Source organism: Opisthocomus hoazin, chromosome 7 (assembly GCF_030867145.1).
Source record: "Opisthocomus hoazin isolate bOpiHoa1 chromosome 7, bOpiHoa1.hap1, whole genome shotgun sequence".
NCBI classification, from domain to species: Eukaryota; Metazoa; Chordata; class Aves; order Opisthocomiformes; family Opisthocomidae; genus Opisthocomus; species Opisthocomus hoazin.
The window spans coordinates 32,463,626-32,482,639 of record NC_134420.1 but is presented as its reverse complement, the minus strand read 5'-3'; the positions used below and the strand labels follow the sequence as shown (position 1 = coordinate 32,482,639).

Here is a 19,014-nt window from a genome sequence, read left to right as displayed (position 1 = left end):
AACTTTGCTACCAAATAGTGGAAGAAAGATATTGCAGGAAACAAGATTTTATTAATACAGGTATGTTTGGTAACGAGAGAATGCTAGATGTAGAAAGAAATATGTGTGTATGTTTCTTTCCTATATGATCTTCAGCAAGGAGGAAGAATTTCAGTCACTTTTCATGATCCAGTAAAGATTATATGCTTTTTGCATACTATAAGTGCTGTAAATAGGAGGAGTCTGAAACTCTGCCACAGAGTTTGTACATAAAAAGATTCTATCTTGTAAATCTTAAATGACTGTTTATCGTCCAAGCAATTCACATGCCATTTAAGCAAAGCTGCCACTGTCCTGCCAGACATAGCCGACTATTTTAGAGAGTTCTTACAAAAAACTTGACTATTAAAAAAAAAAAAAAAGGCCCAAACAAACCTACATAGAGCTTGTTGTTTCTCTTCCTGACCGTTCTTCCCCTTATGTAGCACTGTTCCTGTCTGGGAGATAATGTCTGAACAATGTTTTGTCGTGTCTCTTGATTGCACAAAAGATGCAATGGTTTGCTTTTTTGCCTTTGTATAAGCAAGTGGGGTGTGATGACTGGGCTGTGCTCACTGTTTCACTGCTTGATCTTTGGCCATCCTCTCCTGAGAATGAAAGCTGCTTCTGAGCACTTCCACCAGAGAAATGGTGGAGACCTGTGTTGTTGCCACAGAAAGTCCTCTTTGCCATTTGAAACAAGTTTCCAAGTGTTCTGATGAACGTAACTTGTCTGGGAAGGGTAGTCTTTGCTGAAACTAATTAGACTCTTCTCCCCTGTCTTTGTAGAGGAATGGCTCCTTGTTGGTACCAAACAAGGGCATCTTCTGCTTTACAGGATCAAGAAAGACATAGGTAAGATAATTTTAAGAATGGCACAAAACTACGTTATTTTTATTTCCTGTAATTTGAGAGGTTGTAGTGATATTACCACAAGTATGTTTAATTGCTGATTTTTTTCCTACATAGAGTTTAATGAATTTTTGTGTGGCATCTTTGGTGAAAATGTAAATACCATTTATCAGATGCTCAAGAAAGATAGCGAGTAGTATCAGCCTTTTTTTCTGTTTTAAAGTACGTTTTGTATCAGATCTCTCTATGTTTGAATTTATAGTTAGTGTATTTTTTGTGAATACAGTGCACAAATGTGCATAAACAGTGCATTATGCTCGTTGCCAGTGGTTTGGTGTTTGTCTTCTGTTAATGAAGGACTGGATTAGTGAAAGAACAGCTTTATTCAGTGGGTCTGAGAGCATCAAGGGATGGGGAAGAAGGATCCCTCCTAACTAGCTCTGTCACGTGCTGGCTCTTCTCCCTGCCTCTTTGACAGTCATAAGTGTTCATAGTCTGTTCTGGCGATGCCACAAATAAAACTATTCTATTTTCGGTTTAGTTAAAATCAATTTTCACTAAACTGATTTGTATTTCACATTATCTGCTATTATGTAGAAACTGATGTTATAGAACACAGTAATGTAGTGTAGTGTGGGACAGGAAAGAAGAAAACCGTCTGTTCCTAAGTTCATCAGCTCTTGGAAAGATGTGCATTTGTAGCTACTTGGATTTTAGAGGCTGAATTCAGCTTACTTTTTCTGAAACATGTAGGCTGTCTGTTCCAATCAGAACATGCTAGTTTTGAGTTGCTAGTGTCTTGTTTCATGTGGTAAATTTCTCCCCCTTTTTTGCATCAATGCCAGGAGAGGTTATGTCATCAGAAAGTGTCTGTAAGTCTTTATCCCTAAAACTCCTTTTAAACCCTTGTGGTGTAGTGTTTGTTTCTTGTCTACTTTGCAGTGATGTGTTCCCCAGCAATTTAAATTGCTGATATTAGATTGGTGGGGATAAAGTCTTTATGGGTGTCTTTGTATCTCTGGGTTTGAAAATACTTAAATATAGTTGTCGTAATCTAAAATTCTAGCAAGGAGAAAATGTAACTGTTGATGAGGTCCTTGGCTGGGTACATGAAGTGTAATTTGCTTTTTCACCCTGACTATGTAGAAGACCACGTCATGCATTTAGCTATTAAGTAAAAGATAGCACAGATATGTTAGAAGAGCCGTTCTTCTAGTGTTAAGTGGCCAAGTTTGCTTTCATAATTCTTTGTAATCTATTTAGTGTAGGATATATTCAGTCATAAATTTAAAGGCAACTTCTGTTTACATATTCTCTCAAATCTTTCTGGTAGGTTGCAATAGGTTTGAAGTGACACTAGAGAAATCCAACAAGAACTTCTCAAAAAAGATTCAGCAGGTAGGAAATACCATCTTTTTGATGTGGGGACAGTTTTCCAGTGTTTCCAGCCATGAAATTAAATATCAAATGTATTTCTGGAATCTCTGCTAAGCTTAATAAAAATTTCGCCAAAACTATGGATTCTTCTAGAGGTGGCACAGCCTGGTGTTTTTCACCACTCTTCCTGTAGCAGGAATAAGCTTGGTTTGGTTGCTAAAGCAGAAAGCAAAGAATTGGAACTTACAGGTTTATTTTTGGCTTTTAAGGAAATGGTGTGGTTAGCAGTAAATCTTCAGCTGCTTTGACAATACTTGTAAAAATTATGGTTATGCACCAACAGACTGTGATATATAATTTGACTCTCGGATAAAATGCCATGGGAATGTGAATGTAATTCTTTAATTCTTCTTATTTGGAATTTAGAACTAAAGTAACTGATTATCTACTGCCAGTTTTACTGTTTTGATTTTTTTTTTTTTTTTGAGACCTTTTGCTCATTGATCATATTGATACTCAGGAGAGCACTTACCTCAGAGATTAGGCAGCCTCTTTCAGCAACACTCTGCATCTCCTTTAGAAGTACTTTTGTACTAGTGGCATACCATTTACTCTAGCATTTTTTACCATCTTAGGTTGCAAGCTCCATGTGCTACCTTGTAAAAACTGAGTGTAAATGGAAGAGGTTGGAATAGCTGGAGGAAGGTTGTGCATAGATAGCTGCGTTTCTGTTCTCATTATTTCGCGAGTATGTGGGATACATTTTTTTAAATTGTCTGTAATCAAGTCTTGTCCAGAGGTTTAGTTTATGAATGGAGTCACCAACAGATTTCTTTCTTTCAGATTCATGTTGTTTCTCAGTTTAAAATTCTGGTCAGTCTATTAGGTAAGTGAAGAAAATGTTTAAATGTTTAATTAGCTTTTCTTGATGCAGTTACTAGGCTGAATGTGACACCCTTTCTTTTACACACCTGCATAGTAGTCTAGTTGTTGAAAGGTCGTTGTGTAGGATTTACCCTTTTTCACTTCACAGAGGAAGCATTATGCAGTATAGATTGAGAAGCAGCTTTGCTTGTTGTAAGCCAACTTGGAGAACAAAGTATTCATGCATACGTGCACTAAAGTGTGTGCAGAGGTAGTTTGTCTGTGTCCGCATGTCTATATACACATACATACATGCATGCATATGTGTGCACCGTATGATGGGTGCTAAAACTTGTGTCCAAACTTGTTTGATGTATGAAACTTGCTGTTGATGTGTTACACCAAATTCAGTTTATATGCAGATGGCTATCTTTTGCTATCTTGTGGAAGATCTAAGTTTGCTTGTTTCTGGCTATGTTTGTTTAACATTATGATCTTTCTATGTCTTTTTTTGCTTATGTTGCTACTCCCTTCTTTATGATCTCCAAGTCCCAGCTCTTCCGACTCCAGCATGTATAGATTTCTGCTGCCTGCGTCCTCGTGCGTACGAAAACTTGACCACAGCACCCTCCATTTGCAACCCTTCACTTTCCACTATTTTCGGGAGCCCGTTCAAAATGGTCTTTGTTCATACAGTCTTCCATTATGAACTTTGGTCTGGCCTGCTTGCTGTCCCTTCGACTCCCACTTCCTCTGCTTGGTTAACACCTGTTCTCAGTTCCTTCATGTAATTTTACCAACGCTGGTGTTAGCTGTCTTTTGTGCATTTGTTGTCTTGTATTTTTATGTGCCTTAGCACTTGCTTTTCAGCTTTTGGGAAAACTTTCCTTTCTTGCAGCAATTAGTTTTGTTTAAAAAACTTTGTTTTAAAAATTTTTGTTTTAAAATTTTGTTTAAAACAGAAAATAACATTTATGTCCATGACCTGCTGACATTTCAACAAATCACCACGGTTTCCAAGGCAAAAGGTGCATCTCTCTTCACTTGTGATCTTCAGGTAGGAGAAGGAACACAACGGCATGGATGTCCCTACTGTTTGTAGTAAAGATAATGTTATGTTTTTGTATAGATTAGGTTTTTTTAAATTTTGTTACATGCAGGTTGCTTGGGTACTAGTGCTTTTTAAAATTAGTACCTACTGGATGTTGAAGCTTTGCTTAAGGCAACAATTTTTAATGTAGTCACCTTAATTTTCTTCCTGTGCTTCCTAAGCTATCTTCTTGTGCCTGCTGTGATTGTAGCCTTTAACCTCCTGATACAAAACTTCAAAGCATTTTTATCCCATAGTGACTGTGACTGTCGTCTTTTTTGAAAGATCCTCTTCAAAATGGTCTAGTGGAAGTTTTCCCTGCCCAAGGCAGGGGGGGTTGGAACTGGATGATATTTAAGGTCCATTCCAGCCTAAACCATTCTACGATTCTATGAATATAAAAGCCATTCCCTCCGCTTAAATTGTCAGTGTACTAACTTGTAGTGGTTCCCTTGAGCAAGCATCTCCGTCACTGTTTTTGTTTCTCTTAAACTATATTGGCCCAAGGAGTCCCAGACAGTTGTGGTAGATTCAGGCCATAAAATGGTTCATTAAGGTATAGCAATCCTCTGTTCATGTGCTGTGGTTTAAATGACTCTTTTCTATCCAAGTGAGTTTCTCAACCTACCCATGTCATAGAGAAACCTTATTCATAACCTAAAGAGATGGCTTAGTGTTCTTCATCACTTTTTATCTCTTTGCCCCATGGGAGCTTAGTGTTAAATATTTTCTAATAAGCACTTACGGTTTTCTAGGTATTAAAACTAGTGATGTCTTTCGAAGCATCTTGAAATCGAGTCATTCCAAACTGCCTTGTTGTTTGTGTGTACAAGCACTTAGCTTTGCTGGTATTTCTTGTCAGGAAACTTTTCCAATAGGCTAGAATATTAAATAGCTATTAATGTTTTTATCTGTCAGCAGAACACGTTTATTGCATTGTTCCGTTTCTTGCCATCTCCTATACTGCATGGAGTTCAAGCTGTTTATCCTAGTCTTCTGGGCTGGGCTGAAAGCTCTCTGCTTATCTTCTGTTTGTGTGTGTGTGTATGTCTTTGGTGTGTTGTGTGGGTTGTTTTTTTTTTTCCTTTTTTTTAATTTCCTTGGTGTCAAAATCCCTGCTAAAATTATTTTTTAAGTGTCCCACCCCCATTCTCTCTGTGCTTCCTTATTTAGGGAATGCCCTTCTGGCATGGATGAACAAAGCTGCTCTTCAGCTGACAGCTTTGCTTCAGGCTGAGGATTCTTTTGGCCTTGTATGATCTTACTTGCCTCTTAGTTTGTGAGTGCTTATGAGTTAGGCCTGTCTATTTTCACAGCAGTCAGATACAGGGGAAGAGGTGCTGAGAATGTGTGTGGCAGTGCGGAAGAAGCTACAACTATATTTTTGGAAAGACAGAGAGTTTCATGAGCTACAGGTGAGTTGTGTTGTTTCTGTAGTCTAGCGTGGCTCAACAGGGAGCATAGTTGCGCTTTACTGCTTGCTATGCAGTCCCTATTACTCAGAGGCACTGCGGACTTTCAGAGCATTGACTCGTGTTGGTTCTGCAGTAACTTAACAATGAAGCAGCAAATAAAATTGAAAATACATGGTTGAAATAACAATGACATTAATACAGTTTCATAAATTAAATCAAATCTGTGTTCTATATTTTAACATTATGGTTGTAGTACACTTGTAAGTCAGTGAAATGTATTAGTGTGCAGCCTCTATAAATGTATACCTAACAGTAACACTATGGAAGTGGGTCCACTCCTACCCAAAGTTTTCCAGATATGTCATTGTCAGAAGGTAGTTACAGACAACAAGCACAAAGAACTGCAGTTGTGAATACCAGAATGATAAAATGACCAATGGAAATGGGTAGAGAATTTTTCAGCTACGCTGCTCTTCTAGGAAGTTACCAGCTGACTTGGAGCACACCTCTTTACTGTGCACGAATCTAGCCTATTAGGTGAATATTGCCATTCCCTGACCAGCAGAAGTCCAGCATGTGTGGTGGGGAATACCATGTCAATAACAGTGCTGTCTGTTACACTACGTGTTGCCAGATTTTACTTCTGCTTTTCTCTTGTAACAGCTGTTCTAACCTGTTTTCTTCAGGGGGATTTCAGTGTACCTGATGTACCCAAGTCTATGGCCTGGTGTGAAAACTCCATCTGTGTAGGCTTCAAGAGGGACTATTACCTCATACGTGTAAGACTGAGGTTTGGAATACACTATTTAGAAAGATTTGCATAGCAGTAGAAGCTATGGAGGCTGCTCGTGTGCTCAAGGATTTAGCTAACAGAAGTTTATGAAAAACAGCATCTGGTATTCTTGGTGTATGTGGTTTTGGAAAGGGCAGTCTAAGTCTGTCCTTTAAAACTAATGTTTTGTCAGGAAGTGATATTCTGTTTGTCACTGTGGAAACCAGTATTTGAAGCTCTTGCAGAAAAAAGGCATTGGTAAGGATATATTTTGGTTTGGCAGCAGTCTGTGTGAGCTCAGTTTGCATTTTATTTAATGTGTTAAGAAAGGAGATGGCTCTAAAAGGAAAAAAAGACCACAAGTATCTTCTGACTTGGCAGACAGTGGCTGTTAACTATTTTTTCTTTTTTTTATTTCTCTTGCTGAACTGTAATTATTTCAGTTTGAAAGTCTCTAAACTTACTGTCGTTAATTTAGTTTTACAATTTCCACTTAGGCTTCATTTGACAGCTATATTTGATTCTCTTTTCTGCCTTTACGAATGGTTTCTGATATTAGGAAAATGAGGTGAAGATGAGGTACGCTGCATACATAATGTGTATGTACGTGGCTAGCAACAATGATGTGTAGTTGACATGGTAACTGCACAGTAATTTTTAGTCACTTCAAACTGACACTGCTCACAAAAGAAGTGATGCCTTTCTGCAGCGCTCACCTAGATGTTAATTCCTGCCGTTCTAGTGATACGAGTAGTTGTGCAGCTGCTTGAGCAACCAGAGTGGGGACTTGCTGTCCAAGTGTCTCTTTGAGTTGGTTCTGGTGCTTCATTGACCCATCCTTGAATGGCTTCGTTTCAGTAAATAGGCAGAAAAAATATACATGTTTTTATTGTATTGTTTTCTGCTGGCTAGTTGTTGATTTACAAGAATGCGTGAGCTGTAATGAAAGGGAAACAGAAGGAACATGTAGCTGGAGTTGAAGAAGGATTCTCCATTTTGGTGGCAGTGAGTTATTAGATCAGGTCATGGAAGACCTCTCTGATGGACTTCGTGGGTTTTCTTTTTTTTGGGATTTTTGGGGTTTTTTTGATGGGTTTGATTCTCTGAACAGCATGTGGCCACAAGAGGGAGTGGCTAGGGCAGGAAAAAAGGCTAGACAGGTTCCTTGGCTTTTAGTTCATTTTTTTTAACAAGGCAATTCTTATTGATATCAGAACAAAACAATGTTAAAGTGTAAAGGAAATCCCCTGGTTACAGCAAGAAGTGTTTGTGTACTTTAACTTGATGTTGCTAGTGTGCTATGCATTTTATAAACTTGTATGAACTGTGTGCTCAGCTACTAACAGGAGTACGTCCTCTGAGGCATAAAAGTATTAATTCTTTATTTCCAAATGATGTAGAAGCAAGAGAAGTGATGATATGCAGAAAATTTTATTGCTACTCTTTTGTACTTGTCCTGTTAGTGATTAGTCTGGATTGTGAATCCCTCTAGGGGGTTTTTGTCTTTGGTCTTGTGCAGCTTTGAAATAAAGGCTAGTTTGAACAACAGGTTTTTTTGTTTTGTTTATTATCCTAGGTGGATGGAAAAGGATCCATCAAAGAACTGTTTCCCACAGGGAAGCAACTGGAACCATTGGTAGCTCCTGTAGCAGATGGAAAAGTTGCAGTTGGCCAAGATGACCTAACAGTTGTGCTCAATGAAGAAGGAATCTGTACTCAGAAATGTGCTTTGAATTGGACAGATATTCCTATCGCCATGGGTGAGAATTAGCAGTGATTTTTTAAAAACTTTGCTTCTTTACTCCTTTGTATGTGACAAAATTGTTACGTTCCTGGTATTAAGAAATTAGCTGGATTTGGAGCATGACAGTTTCAAGCTGTACTCTCGGTGTGGAAGGTTTTATGTTTTATTTTTGTTTCTTCCCCTCACTTGCTTCTAGTCTGTATGGCTGTCTACTCCTCAGAAAATAGGCATATTGCATATCTTCTATGCAGGGAGAAGGTTTGAAATAGAAGGTAGTACGTTGAAGCACTGTAATTCTTCTGGGCACGCAAGTGCCACAGAAGTTCTGTGTATGTTGAAAGATGAAGAAAAAGCTTGGTAGTATTCTATTAAAAATTGCTATCAGTGTTGGGCATTGTTTTTAATAAGCAAAAGAGAGACACATTTTGAAAGGAAAAAAGACTGAAGCCTGACTTAAGTCATGGCTTGTTTCAAGGCATATTTGAGAACAATCAACCTATATTTTTCACTTGTTTCATTGATAGAACACCAGCCTCCGTACATCATTGCTGTTCTGCCCAGGTATGTGGAGATCCGCACTTTTGAACCCCGGCTGCTGGTACAGAGTATCGAGCTCCAGAGACCACGCTTCATCACCTCTGGAGGGTATTGAGTATAACTGATTATTACTTTTGTTAGGCTGTCTGGGTGTATGGTAGCACTCTGGAAAAACTGGGAGAGGAAGAGCTTTTCTAGCTTAAGAAGTAGCATTGAAGCAGTCCATTGTTTTTTATGAACAGATCAGTGGAGGACGTACCTTGAGGAATAAATGATAGAGTTGAGTGTCTTTGAGCGCGAGCGACCAGGAGCGCGGGCGAACAGAGCCGGCAAACAGAGGCGGCGCAGCAGCCCGGGAGCGGCGCAGCAGTTTGCGCAGCAGTTCGCGCGGGCAGGGCGAGCGGGGAAGGCGACTGGCAGGGTACAGCCGCCCCTCCTGGCAACTCAAGTAGTGGGCATCGCTCTTCCAGGAGATATTCTAGCCATGGTTACCACCCGTGGTAAAGGTGTTGCTCGAAGGAGTGTGGGGACCCAGACGGAGGCCCCACGCAAGAACGCGGGTGTCCAGGTCTCTGGCTGCAGGGAGTGCCTGAGCCTGGCGCTCGTACCGGAGGACAGCAGAGACAACGGCTGTGTTCGGTGCGAGCAGGTGAATGACCTGCTCAGCCTGGTGGCAGAACTGAAGGAGGAAGTGGAGAGGCTGAGGAGCATCCGGGAGTGTGAGAGGGAGATCGACTGGTGGAGCCGCACCCTGCCCTCCCTGAGGCAGCGGCAGCAGGAGGCGGCTCCACAGAAAGCAGAGAACCCCCAACCCTCTTGCCACCGAGCAGAAAGAGGGGGCCTAAGAGATGGGGGGGAATGGAAACGGGTCCCTGCTCGGGGGGGCAAGCGAATTTCCCCCCAGCCTCCCTCACCTGCTCAGTTGCCCTTAAGCAACAGGTATGGGGCTCTGGAATGTGAGGGACTGGCCATAGAGGATGTGGGTGAAGGTGAGGCTCCATCCAGGGGGTTGCCTAGAACGAGTCAGACAGCCCCACGTATTATAACTGCCTCAACTAAGAAAAAAAGGAGGGTCATTGTCATAGGCGATTCCCTTCTGAGGGGAACAGAGGGCCCGATCTGCCGACCGGACCCATCCCACAGGGAAGTCTGCTGCCTCACTGGGGCCCGGGTTAGGGATGTTGCGAAGAAACTCCCTGGTCTGGTGCGGCCTTCTGATTACTACCCCCTCTTGGTAATGCAGGTTGGCGGGGACGAGGTAGCAGAAAGAAGTCCCAAGGCCATCAAAAGGGACTTCAGGGCACTAGGGCGACTGGTTGAGGGATCAGGGGCGCAGGTGGTGTTTTCCTCCATCCCATCAGTGGCAGGGGACAGCACTGAAAGGGGCAGGAAAACTCACGTGATTAACAGGTGGCTCAGGGACTGGTGCCATCGGTCAAATTTTGGCTTTTTTGATCATGGGGAGGTGTACACAGCACCGGGCCTGCTGGCAACAAGTGGAGCTCAGCTATCTCAAAGGGGAAAAAGAATTCTTGGCCACGAGCTGGCGGGGCTCATTGAGAGGGCTTTAAACTAGGTTCGAAGGGGGAAGGGGACATTGCCCTGCTCACTAGGGATGAGCCTAGGCTTGGAGTGCCAAGGCCAGGGGTGAGATTGACAGCCCAGCTCAAGTGTGTTTACACCAATGCACGTAGCATGGGCAATAAACAGGAGGAGCTGGAAGCCATTATACAGCAGGACGGCTACGACTTGGTCGCCATCACAGAAACGTGGTGGGACAACTCGCATGACTGGCATGCTGTCATAGATGGCTACAGACTCTTTAGGAAAGACAGGTCAACAAGGAGAGGTGGGGGAGTTGCTCTATATGTGAGGGAGCAACTGGAATGCATTGAGCTTGGCCTGGGGGCAAATGAGGAACAAGTTGAAAGCTTGTGGGTTAGAATTAAGGGACAGGCTCACATGGGTGACATTACTGTGGGTGTATACTACAGGCCACCTGACCAGGAGGAGGAGGTTGATGAAGCCTTCTACAGGCAGCTGCAAGCAGCCTCACAGTCACAGGCCCTGGTTCTCATGGGGGACTTCAACCACCCTGACATCAGCTGGGAAGACCATATAGCTAGGCAGGCGCAATCCAGGAGGTTCCTACAGAGCATCGATGATAACTTTCTGATGCAAGTGGTGGAGGAACCAACAAGGAAAGGCGTGCTGCTGGACCTCGTGTTAACAAACAAGGAGGGACTGGTGGAGGACGTGAAGGTTGGAGGTAGACTCGGCTGCAGTGACCATGAAATGGTCGAGTTCAGGATCCTGCGTGGAGGAAGCAGGGCGATAAGCAGGATCAAAACCCTGGACCTCAGGAGGGCTGACTTTGCCCTCTTCAAGGAGCTACTGGGAGGAATCCCGTGGGCCAGGGCTCTCGAAGGCAGGGGGGTCCATGAGTGCTGGTCGCTTTTTAAACAGCACTTCTTCCATGCACAGGAGCAATGCATCCCCCTGAGAAAGAAATTTAGCAAAGGAGGCAGGAGACCTGCATGGTTAAACAAGGAGCTTCTAGCGGAGATCAGGCAGAAGAGAAAGGTGCATGGCATGTGGAAAGAGGGACAGGCCACTTGGGAAGAGTACAGAAACGTAGTGAGAGCATGCAGGGATGCGACAAGGAAGGCCAAGGCTCACCTGGAATTGAAGCTGGCAAGGGATGTCAAAAACAACAAGAAGGGCTTCTTCAACTACATCAGCAGCAAAAGGAAGGCTAGGGACAGCGTGGGGCCGCTGCTGAATGAGGCGGGTGTCCTGGTGACGGAGGATGCGGAGAAGGCAGAGCTAATGAATGCCTTCTTTGCTTCAGTCTTCAGTGCTAAGACTGGCCCTTAGGAATCCCAGGCCCCGGAGGTAAGAGAAGAAGCCTACAAAGAGGACGACTTTCTCTTGGTCGAGGAGGACTGTGTGAGGGATCGCTTAAGCGATCTGGATGTCCACAAATCCATGGGCCCCGATGGAATGCACCCACGAGTGCTGAGGGAGCTGGCGGATGTCATTGCTGAGCCACTCTCCATCATCTTTGAGAGGTCCTGGAGGACAGGAGAGGTGCCCGAGGACTGGAGAAAGGCCAATGTCACTCCAATCTTCAAAAAGGGCAAGAAGGAGGACCCAGGGAACTACAGGCCGGTCAGCCTCACCTCCATCCCGGGAAAGGTGATGGAGCAGCTTATCCTGGAGGCCATCACCAAGCAAGTGGAAGAAAAGAAGGTTATCAGGAGTAGTCAGCATGGATTCACCAAGGGGAAATCATGCCTGACCAATCTGATAGCTTTCTACGATGACATGACTGGCTGGGTAGACGAAGGGAGAGCTGTGGATGTTATCTACCTTGACTTCAGCAAGGCTTTCGACACAGTCTCCCATGATATCCTCCTGGGGAAGCTGAGGAAGTGTGGGCTGGATGAGTGGTCGGTGAAGTGGATAGAGAACTGGCTGAATGGCAGAACTCAGAGGGTTGTCATCAGCGGCACTGAGTCTAGTTGGAGGCTGGTGACAAGTGGTGTCCCTCAGGGGTCAGTACTGGGCCCAGTCTTGTTTAACTTCTTCATCAACGACCTGGATGAAGAGTTAGAATGTACCCTCAGCAAGTTTGCTGACGACACCAAACTGGGAGGTGTGGTAGACACACCAGAAGGCTGTGCTGCCATTCAGCGTGACCTGGATAGGCTGGAGAGCTGGGCAGAGAGGAACCTGATGAGGTTCAACAAGGGCAAGTGCAGGGTCCTGCACCTGGGGAGGAACAACCTCATGCACCAGTACAGGCTTGGGGTGGACCTGCTGGAGAGCAGCTCTGCGGAGAGGGACCTGGGTGTCCTGGTGGGCGACAGGTTAACTATGAGCCAGCAGTGTGCCCTGGCTGCCAAGAAGGCCAATGGGATCCTGGGGTGCATCAAGAAGAGTGTGGCCAGCAGGACAAGGGAGGTTCTCCTTCCCCTCTACACTGCCCTGGTGAGGCCTCATCTGGAGTACTGTGTCCAGTTCTGGGCTCCCCAGTTCAAGAAGGATGAAGAGCTACTGGAGAGAGTCCAGCGGAGGGCTACAAGGATGGTGAGGGGACTGGAGCATCTCCCCTACGAGGAGAGTTTGAGGGAACTGGGCTTGTTCAGCCTGAAGAAGAGAAGGCTGCGAGGGGACCTTATAAATGCCTACAAATATCTGAAGGGTGGGTGTCAGGAGGATGGGGCCAAGCTCTTTTCAGTGGTGCCCAGTGACAGGACAAGGGGTAATGGGCACAAACTGAGGCACAGGAAGTTCCGTCTGAACATGAGGAGGAACTTCTTCTCTCTGAGGGTGACGGAGCACTGGAACAGGCTGCCCAGGGAGGTTGTGGAGTCTCCTTCTCTGGAGATATTCAAGACCCGCCTGGACAAGGTCCTGTGCAGCCTGCTGTAGGTGACCCTGCTTCGGCGGGGGGGTTGGACTAGATCACCCACAGAGGTCCCTTCCAACCCCTACTATTCTGTGATTCTGTGATTCTGTGCTTTCTGATCACTGGAGATACATTCTTCTCCTTTCTGCTTTTCAGTATTGCTCAGGTAGCCCTTGTATCTGATTGATCACTGTATGTTAACCAGGATTTTTTTTTTTGGGGTAGGATATTGCTGCTTTCTCAGTGCTGGAACTTAGTAACTGAACTTTTTGCCTTCTTAACAGCACAAATATTATATATGTGGCAAGTAATCACTTTGTTTGGCGGCTCATTCCGGTGTCCATAGCCACACAGATCCAGCAGCTTCTGCAGGACAAGCAGTTTGAGCTGGCTTTGCAGTTGGCAGTAAGTACTTGAAAACCTTTGTGTTTGCAGTGGATGCACTTGTGCCTAAGTACACAAAAGGATGTTTGCCTTCTGCTTGACTGTAGCTAGTCTGGGGAGTTTAACCTCCTTGCTGTCTGCTTTGCACAAACTGGTAAACTCTAACATTTTTTGACGTAATCTTTAGTTTTGTGCTGCCATTTCTCTGTATTGATGTATTGTGGTTTAGATTTTGAGATATCATCCTGTATATGAAAGATTATATCTCTCAGCTGTTTAACTCGTTACCCTCTTTTAAGCTTTGAAGGCAGTTGGACTTCGAAGTCTTCAGACTGCTTGTAAACCATTTTGCTTGGAGTTGTGTTTTGTTCTGTCAAATGAACAGGATTTTGTTTGTTTTTTTTTTTGTGATTGCGCTCTATGTTACTCCTGAGAAGTAATAATTTCTTAGAGATGATGAAGCAGTGTGTTTGATTATATTGCTCTTACTGTGCTAGGATTTTCTGGTTTCTGGAAACTTCCATGGAACTACACTAAAACGAATTAATTGCATTTTGTATTGCTAACTTGAAAAAATATTTAAAAAGGCAAGTGAGTAAAGAGATAGTTGCTGGATAGAGTGAATATGTAGATAACCAGAGGTACCTTTGGAGCTCTCGGCACAGGGAAGACATGGACCTGTTGGAGAGGGTCAAGAGGAGGGCCACAAGAATGATCAGAGGGCTGGAACACCTCTCCTGTGAGGAGAGGTTTAGAGAGTTGGGGCTGTTCAGCCTGGAGAAGAGAAGGCTCCTGAGAGACCTTACTGCAGCCTTCCAGTACCTGAAGGAGCTGGAGAGGGACTTTTTACAAGGGCATGTAGTGATAGGACATCAAAGGGTGATGGCTTTAAACTGAGAGAGTGTAGATTTAGATTAGATAGAAGGAAGAAATTCTTTACTATGGGGGTGGTGAGGCACTGGCACATGTTACCCAGAGAAGCTGTGGATGCCCTCTCCCTGTAGGTGTTCAAGGCCAGGTTGGATGGGGCTTTGAGCAACCTGGTCCAGTGGAAGGTGTCCCTGCCCATGGCAGGGGGGTTGGAACTAGGTGATCTGTAAGGTCTCTTCCAACCCAAACAGTTCTATGATCTCAGTGACACAGTAAGCATAGCATCTGAGAATCACCATCAGAAGTGTTCACTTTGGAAGATTATCCTTTTTCTTTGTACTCTCTCCAAAGGACAGTATTCTTGTTATTTTTGTAGAGTGTTTCATTCTCATTTACGAGGCCCAGCAGTTTTTAATATTTGTTAATTTGTGCATGTGTAGGAAATGAAAGATGATTCAGATAGTGAGAAGCGACAACAAATTCACCACATAAAGAACCTCTTTGCCTTCAATCTCTTCTGTCAGAAGCGCTTTGATGAATCCATGCAAGTTTTTGCCAAGCTTGGTACAGGTAAATACTTGGGCTGGCATTGAGATACCTGGGTTAGGAGGCAGCAGAAGCTTACAGACTGTTGTGTAGGTTTTCTTGTTTATTTTTTGTTTTAAAACAATGGTATCTTGTGCAGACCAGTCCCCTGTGAATGGCAAATAGCTTAGGGGGCTATTTAACTTTTTTTTTGTGAAACTGTTTGTAGTATTTAATTAATTTCAGTCAGTAAGTTAAATCATACATTTGCCTTTTGTGCAGAATATGTTTGTATTGTAGGCTATTTTAAGGCATGCATAGCATATACACAGACCCTTGAAGTTGAGGGTTTCAGCAGTTGCCAAAAGCCTATTTGTAGCTTGGAGTGAAGAATAAGGAACTTCTGTAGATTTGCTAAATCCCTGGACTCGCACCAAACTGAGACCCGTTAACCCTGTTTGCTGTTTAATGGACCAGGCTACTGAAGCCAGGAAACTTTTCTGTGGTTTTGGAAGTCAAAATAGTGTCTGATGCTGTTCCTCTGGTTTGTACTGTGATTCTGTGATTCTGTTGGAAGAACACCTGAAGATTGGACTATACCACAGAGCAGTGCTTAAGACAGATTCTTTTCTTGGTGACAGCACATCCCTTTTGCATTTAAACCTATAACTTGTTTTGGTGACACTTAACATCATATTTACTTTGGAAAAGCACAGTGAAAGAAAAGGACTAAGAACTCCAAATACTTTGAACTTAAATTAGTGGGCAGTAATTTTGAATTTGCTTAAACTCCATGAAAATGGGTGCTCGTTAGTTACAGATGGTGCTATTCAGTTCTTATTGCAAAAGCACAGTAAATTTTCCCCTTAAAGCATTGCTTGTTCCTAGAAATCCTGTCCTGCTGTCAGCGTTGTTAATGTTGAGATTCTGCAAGCTGAGCAGTAAGAGAATTATAATAATGTCTTGTCCTCCAGGTGTGCCAAGTGCACAGGTTGGAACTTGTGCTTGGACTTTGAAACAGTTTTTCTCTTGCTTTTTTTGCCTTGTTTTAGCTTCTTTTCTGTAATAAGCAAATTCTGTTACTGGGAACCTTGTGGACATACATGTTGACTACAGACAGCTCTGTTGGAAAGCTAAGCTTACTCAAAGGTTACGTACATTTAAGAGTCTGCAAAAACAATGTTATGAATGGTTACTAATACTAGTTATTTTTTGCTTAGATCCCACTCATGTGATGGGTCTGTATCCTGACCTCCTGCCCACAGATTACAGGAAACAGCTACAATATCCCAACCCCCTGCCAGGGCTTTCTGGGGCAGAGCTGGAGAAGGCACATTTAGCTCTGATAGACTACCTAACTCAAGTGAGTGCTCCTATATCTTTTTTTAGAGCAGTGTTACTCAGTTTTAGCATACGTTGTTGGTCAGCTTTGACGTACAGGAAGCAGTACGCCTACTCCAGCTCTTTCATGCTAGCGTTAATGGGCTTTCTTAATGGTTGGAAACTATGAGAAAACTGGGGAACTGGAAGATGTGAGGTGCCCCACAGATATGTGGGAGACATCATGTGTGACTTTTGTGAGGACTGAATGAAACTCACTTGTGGACCAGATCCAAATATGAGTCCAGTATTTTATTTCTAATAGCCTTCTGAAGAGGGCTTGACCTCTTGATCTTTTGTTTTAGTTTGATGGCTATTGTGGAGGCCACTCTGTCCAGGAGACTCATCAAAACCATGTGTTAAAAGGCAGAACAGGAGATAGTGGGTAGTGTAAGTTCCTGTCCTCTTTATTTTGTTGTAACTGGCATCTGAATTGTTCTGTTGCCATTCTTACTAGACTAAAGGAAGCTTGTGTCTGAAGGAGGATAATTTTTGTGCCTACTAGTTCTAAACCTAAATTATTCTCCAAATATTTTAAATGTCTCCTGACTTGTCTAAAATGCCTCTCTTCGGGTTAACTGAGTTTCCTTATGACTGTTTTCTCAAGACTCCGGACATCTTGCAGAGCTAAATTTGTGAAACAAATGTATACATATGAGTGTAGTTGGTAAGGCGATGAGTTGAAAAGTTAGTGACAATAATAATTCTTTAGGAAACAGTGGATTAAAACAAGTTACTAAATTGGTTTAGTCTTTTTATTTGATGGGTTAAATTTGCTGAGGTGGGATGGAGAAATCCATGGCCTTTTGCTGTTAAAATTTCATTTGATGTCCTGCAGAAAAGAAGTCAGCTGGTGAAGAAGCTAAATGATTCTGACCATCAGTCCAGTACCTCGCCACTCATGGAAGGAACACCCACAATCAAATCCAAAAAGAAGCTGCTACAAATCATTGATACCACCCTGCTAAAGTGTTACCTCCATGTGAGTTTCTGCCTGACCTGGAGGCCTTTCATTTACCATGCAAGTTCTGTTGGAATTTCAGGCTGAAACATGTGAGAAGAAGGATAAGGAGCTACTTCAAAAATTCTCACACAACTGTCTGTCTTTGGTCTAAAAATGACATGTGAAACTTTGGTGTTTGCTAGTTTGCTCACTGGTCCAGAAGTAGTTTTGTGGACTAAAGCAGGTATGTGTGTTTCTGGTCACTGCCCCTGTTAAAAGAATGTGGCCTTGCCTGTGTATTTGGAGAAGTTCTAATGAATGCTTCTCATGTTGCCTTGTATTGTTAAGCGCAGGAGAGTACGTAAGATCTTTGCTATCAATGATGTTTTTCAAAACTGACTTCTATTCTACAGGAGGGGATAGCTCTGATATATTGTTTTCTTTCTGTCCCAGCAAATTAGGGAAGTGAAGATGGGCCTTGATCTAAGATGTTAAACTGTCACTTCTTATGCTAAAAGACTTTCCCCCCTCTGCCCCCATTCCAGCTCGTGTTTTGTACTGTAAACTTAGGAGGTGCACGTGTTTAAGTGCTCCCTTTTTGCTTGCAGACAAATGTAGCACTGGTGGCACCATTGCTACGTCTGGAGAACAATCACTGCCATATTGAGGAGAGTGAGCATGTGCTAAAGAAGGCACACAAATATAGTGAGCTGATAATACTGTATGAGAAGAAAGGTCTGCATGAGAAAGGTAGGTATGAGGTTGGGATGGGGAGAGGAGAAGGGATAACAGCATGTGTTCCTAGTGTTGAGTTCTAACCTGTCTTCAGTGAGCAGACAATATTCTGAAGAGAATTTGTTTCTGGGTCGGTCCTGTGATTAAATCGGTCTTTGTTCCTGTTACTCGTTTGGCCTGTGTGTTGAAAACAAATCTTTGTTTTGTCTCTGGTAGCAGAACAGGAGAGATGTACTTTTTTGGTAGTTCAAGTTAGAATAATACTTGTGATTACAAAGGAATAAATCTTTTTGTTCTTCTGGAAGCATTACAGGTACTGGTGGATCAGTCAAAGAAAGCCAACTCACCTTTGAAGGGTCATGAGAGGACAGTGCAATATCTGCAGCATTTGGGTGAGTGTGAAGGAGAGCACTGTTTTTGTGAAGGTGTTACTCTTGTTGGGCTTAGCAGTTATTCTACTGTTCAGCAACTTGCTAGAGACTTATGAGGCTAAAGGGTATCCTTGTCATCACTGTGTCTGGTTTCTTGCATAATGCAGACTTCAAGGATGAGTTCATGAGCATCGTGTTGAAACTTGACTATCTTACTGGAGAACGTTCCTTAATTCTGATAAAATTTTGATTGGTAGAAAATATGCCATGATATTTTGAATTTTCTTCCAGTAATGATTTACCATCACTGACAAAAGGAAATTCTAACTTCTGGCTTAGGCTTTCCAGCTGAAAGTGTGACTTCCAGTTGCTGGGTCTTGTAGTATCTTTCCTGAGATGGGGAATAATATAGGAAGTTACTGTTTTCTGTGTATACATGGATCTAGGTTATGACCTAACAGTTGTAGGTGCTGGTCACAGCATCACAGTACGGACTTACTTGTTTGACTATTAAATGTGAACTCCCAAGTCCTTTTTTGGTGTTGCTACCTTTGAGAATAGTCCCTTCCCATCCAGTAACATTATTTATTTATTTCTAAATGTGTAACTCCTTGAACATATCACACTACTAGTTTGGTAGTGAGTAGTTTGAAGGAAATACCTTTGTTCATCTCCTAGTCTTACACTGTTGGCAAAATTTGATACTTTTTTCTACAGCTACTT

At 42.9% G+C, this 19,014-nt stretch overlaps 1 protein-coding gene across 3 annotated transcripts in view; it reads left to right on the top strand.

Moving 5' to 3' along the window:
• The window catches only part of VPS39 (VPS39 subunit of HOPS complex), a 30,626-nt gene that overhangs the window by 953 nt on the left and 10,659 nt on the right, over nucleotides 1–19,014 (top strand). The window contains exons 2-16 of one of the 3 annotated variants that reach the window (XM_075425997.1): nucleotides 808–873; nucleotides 1,716–1,742; nucleotides 2,204–2,268; nucleotides 3,091–3,133; nucleotides 4,074–4,168; nucleotides 5,521–5,616; nucleotides 6,303–6,395; nucleotides 7,965–8,148; nucleotides 8,657–8,777; nucleotides 13,368–13,488; nucleotides 14,778–14,907; nucleotides 16,083–16,225; nucleotides 17,081–17,224; nucleotides 17,794–17,935; nucleotides 18,226–18,312. In XM_075425997.1, the coding sequence (XP_075282112.1) occupies nucleotides 808–873; nucleotides 1,716–1,742; nucleotides 2,204–2,268; nucleotides 3,091–3,133; nucleotides 4,074–4,168; nucleotides 5,521–5,616; nucleotides 6,303–6,395; nucleotides 7,965–8,148; nucleotides 8,657–8,777; nucleotides 13,368–13,488; nucleotides 14,778–14,907; nucleotides 16,083–16,225; nucleotides 17,081–17,224; nucleotides 17,794–17,935; nucleotides 18,226–18,312 (1,557 nt within the window). Of the gene's footprint in view, nucleotides 1–807; nucleotides 874–1,715; nucleotides 1,743–2,203; nucleotides 2,269–3,090; nucleotides 3,134–4,073; nucleotides 4,169–5,517; nucleotides 5,617–6,302; nucleotides 6,396–7,964; nucleotides 8,149–8,656; nucleotides 8,778–13,367; nucleotides 13,489–14,777; nucleotides 14,908–16,082; nucleotides 16,226–17,080; nucleotides 17,225–17,793; nucleotides 17,936–18,225; nucleotides 18,313–19,014 lie in introns of all 3 variants that reach the window. The other 2 variants (XM_075425996.1, XM_075425998.1) reach the window with 2 other exon arrangements.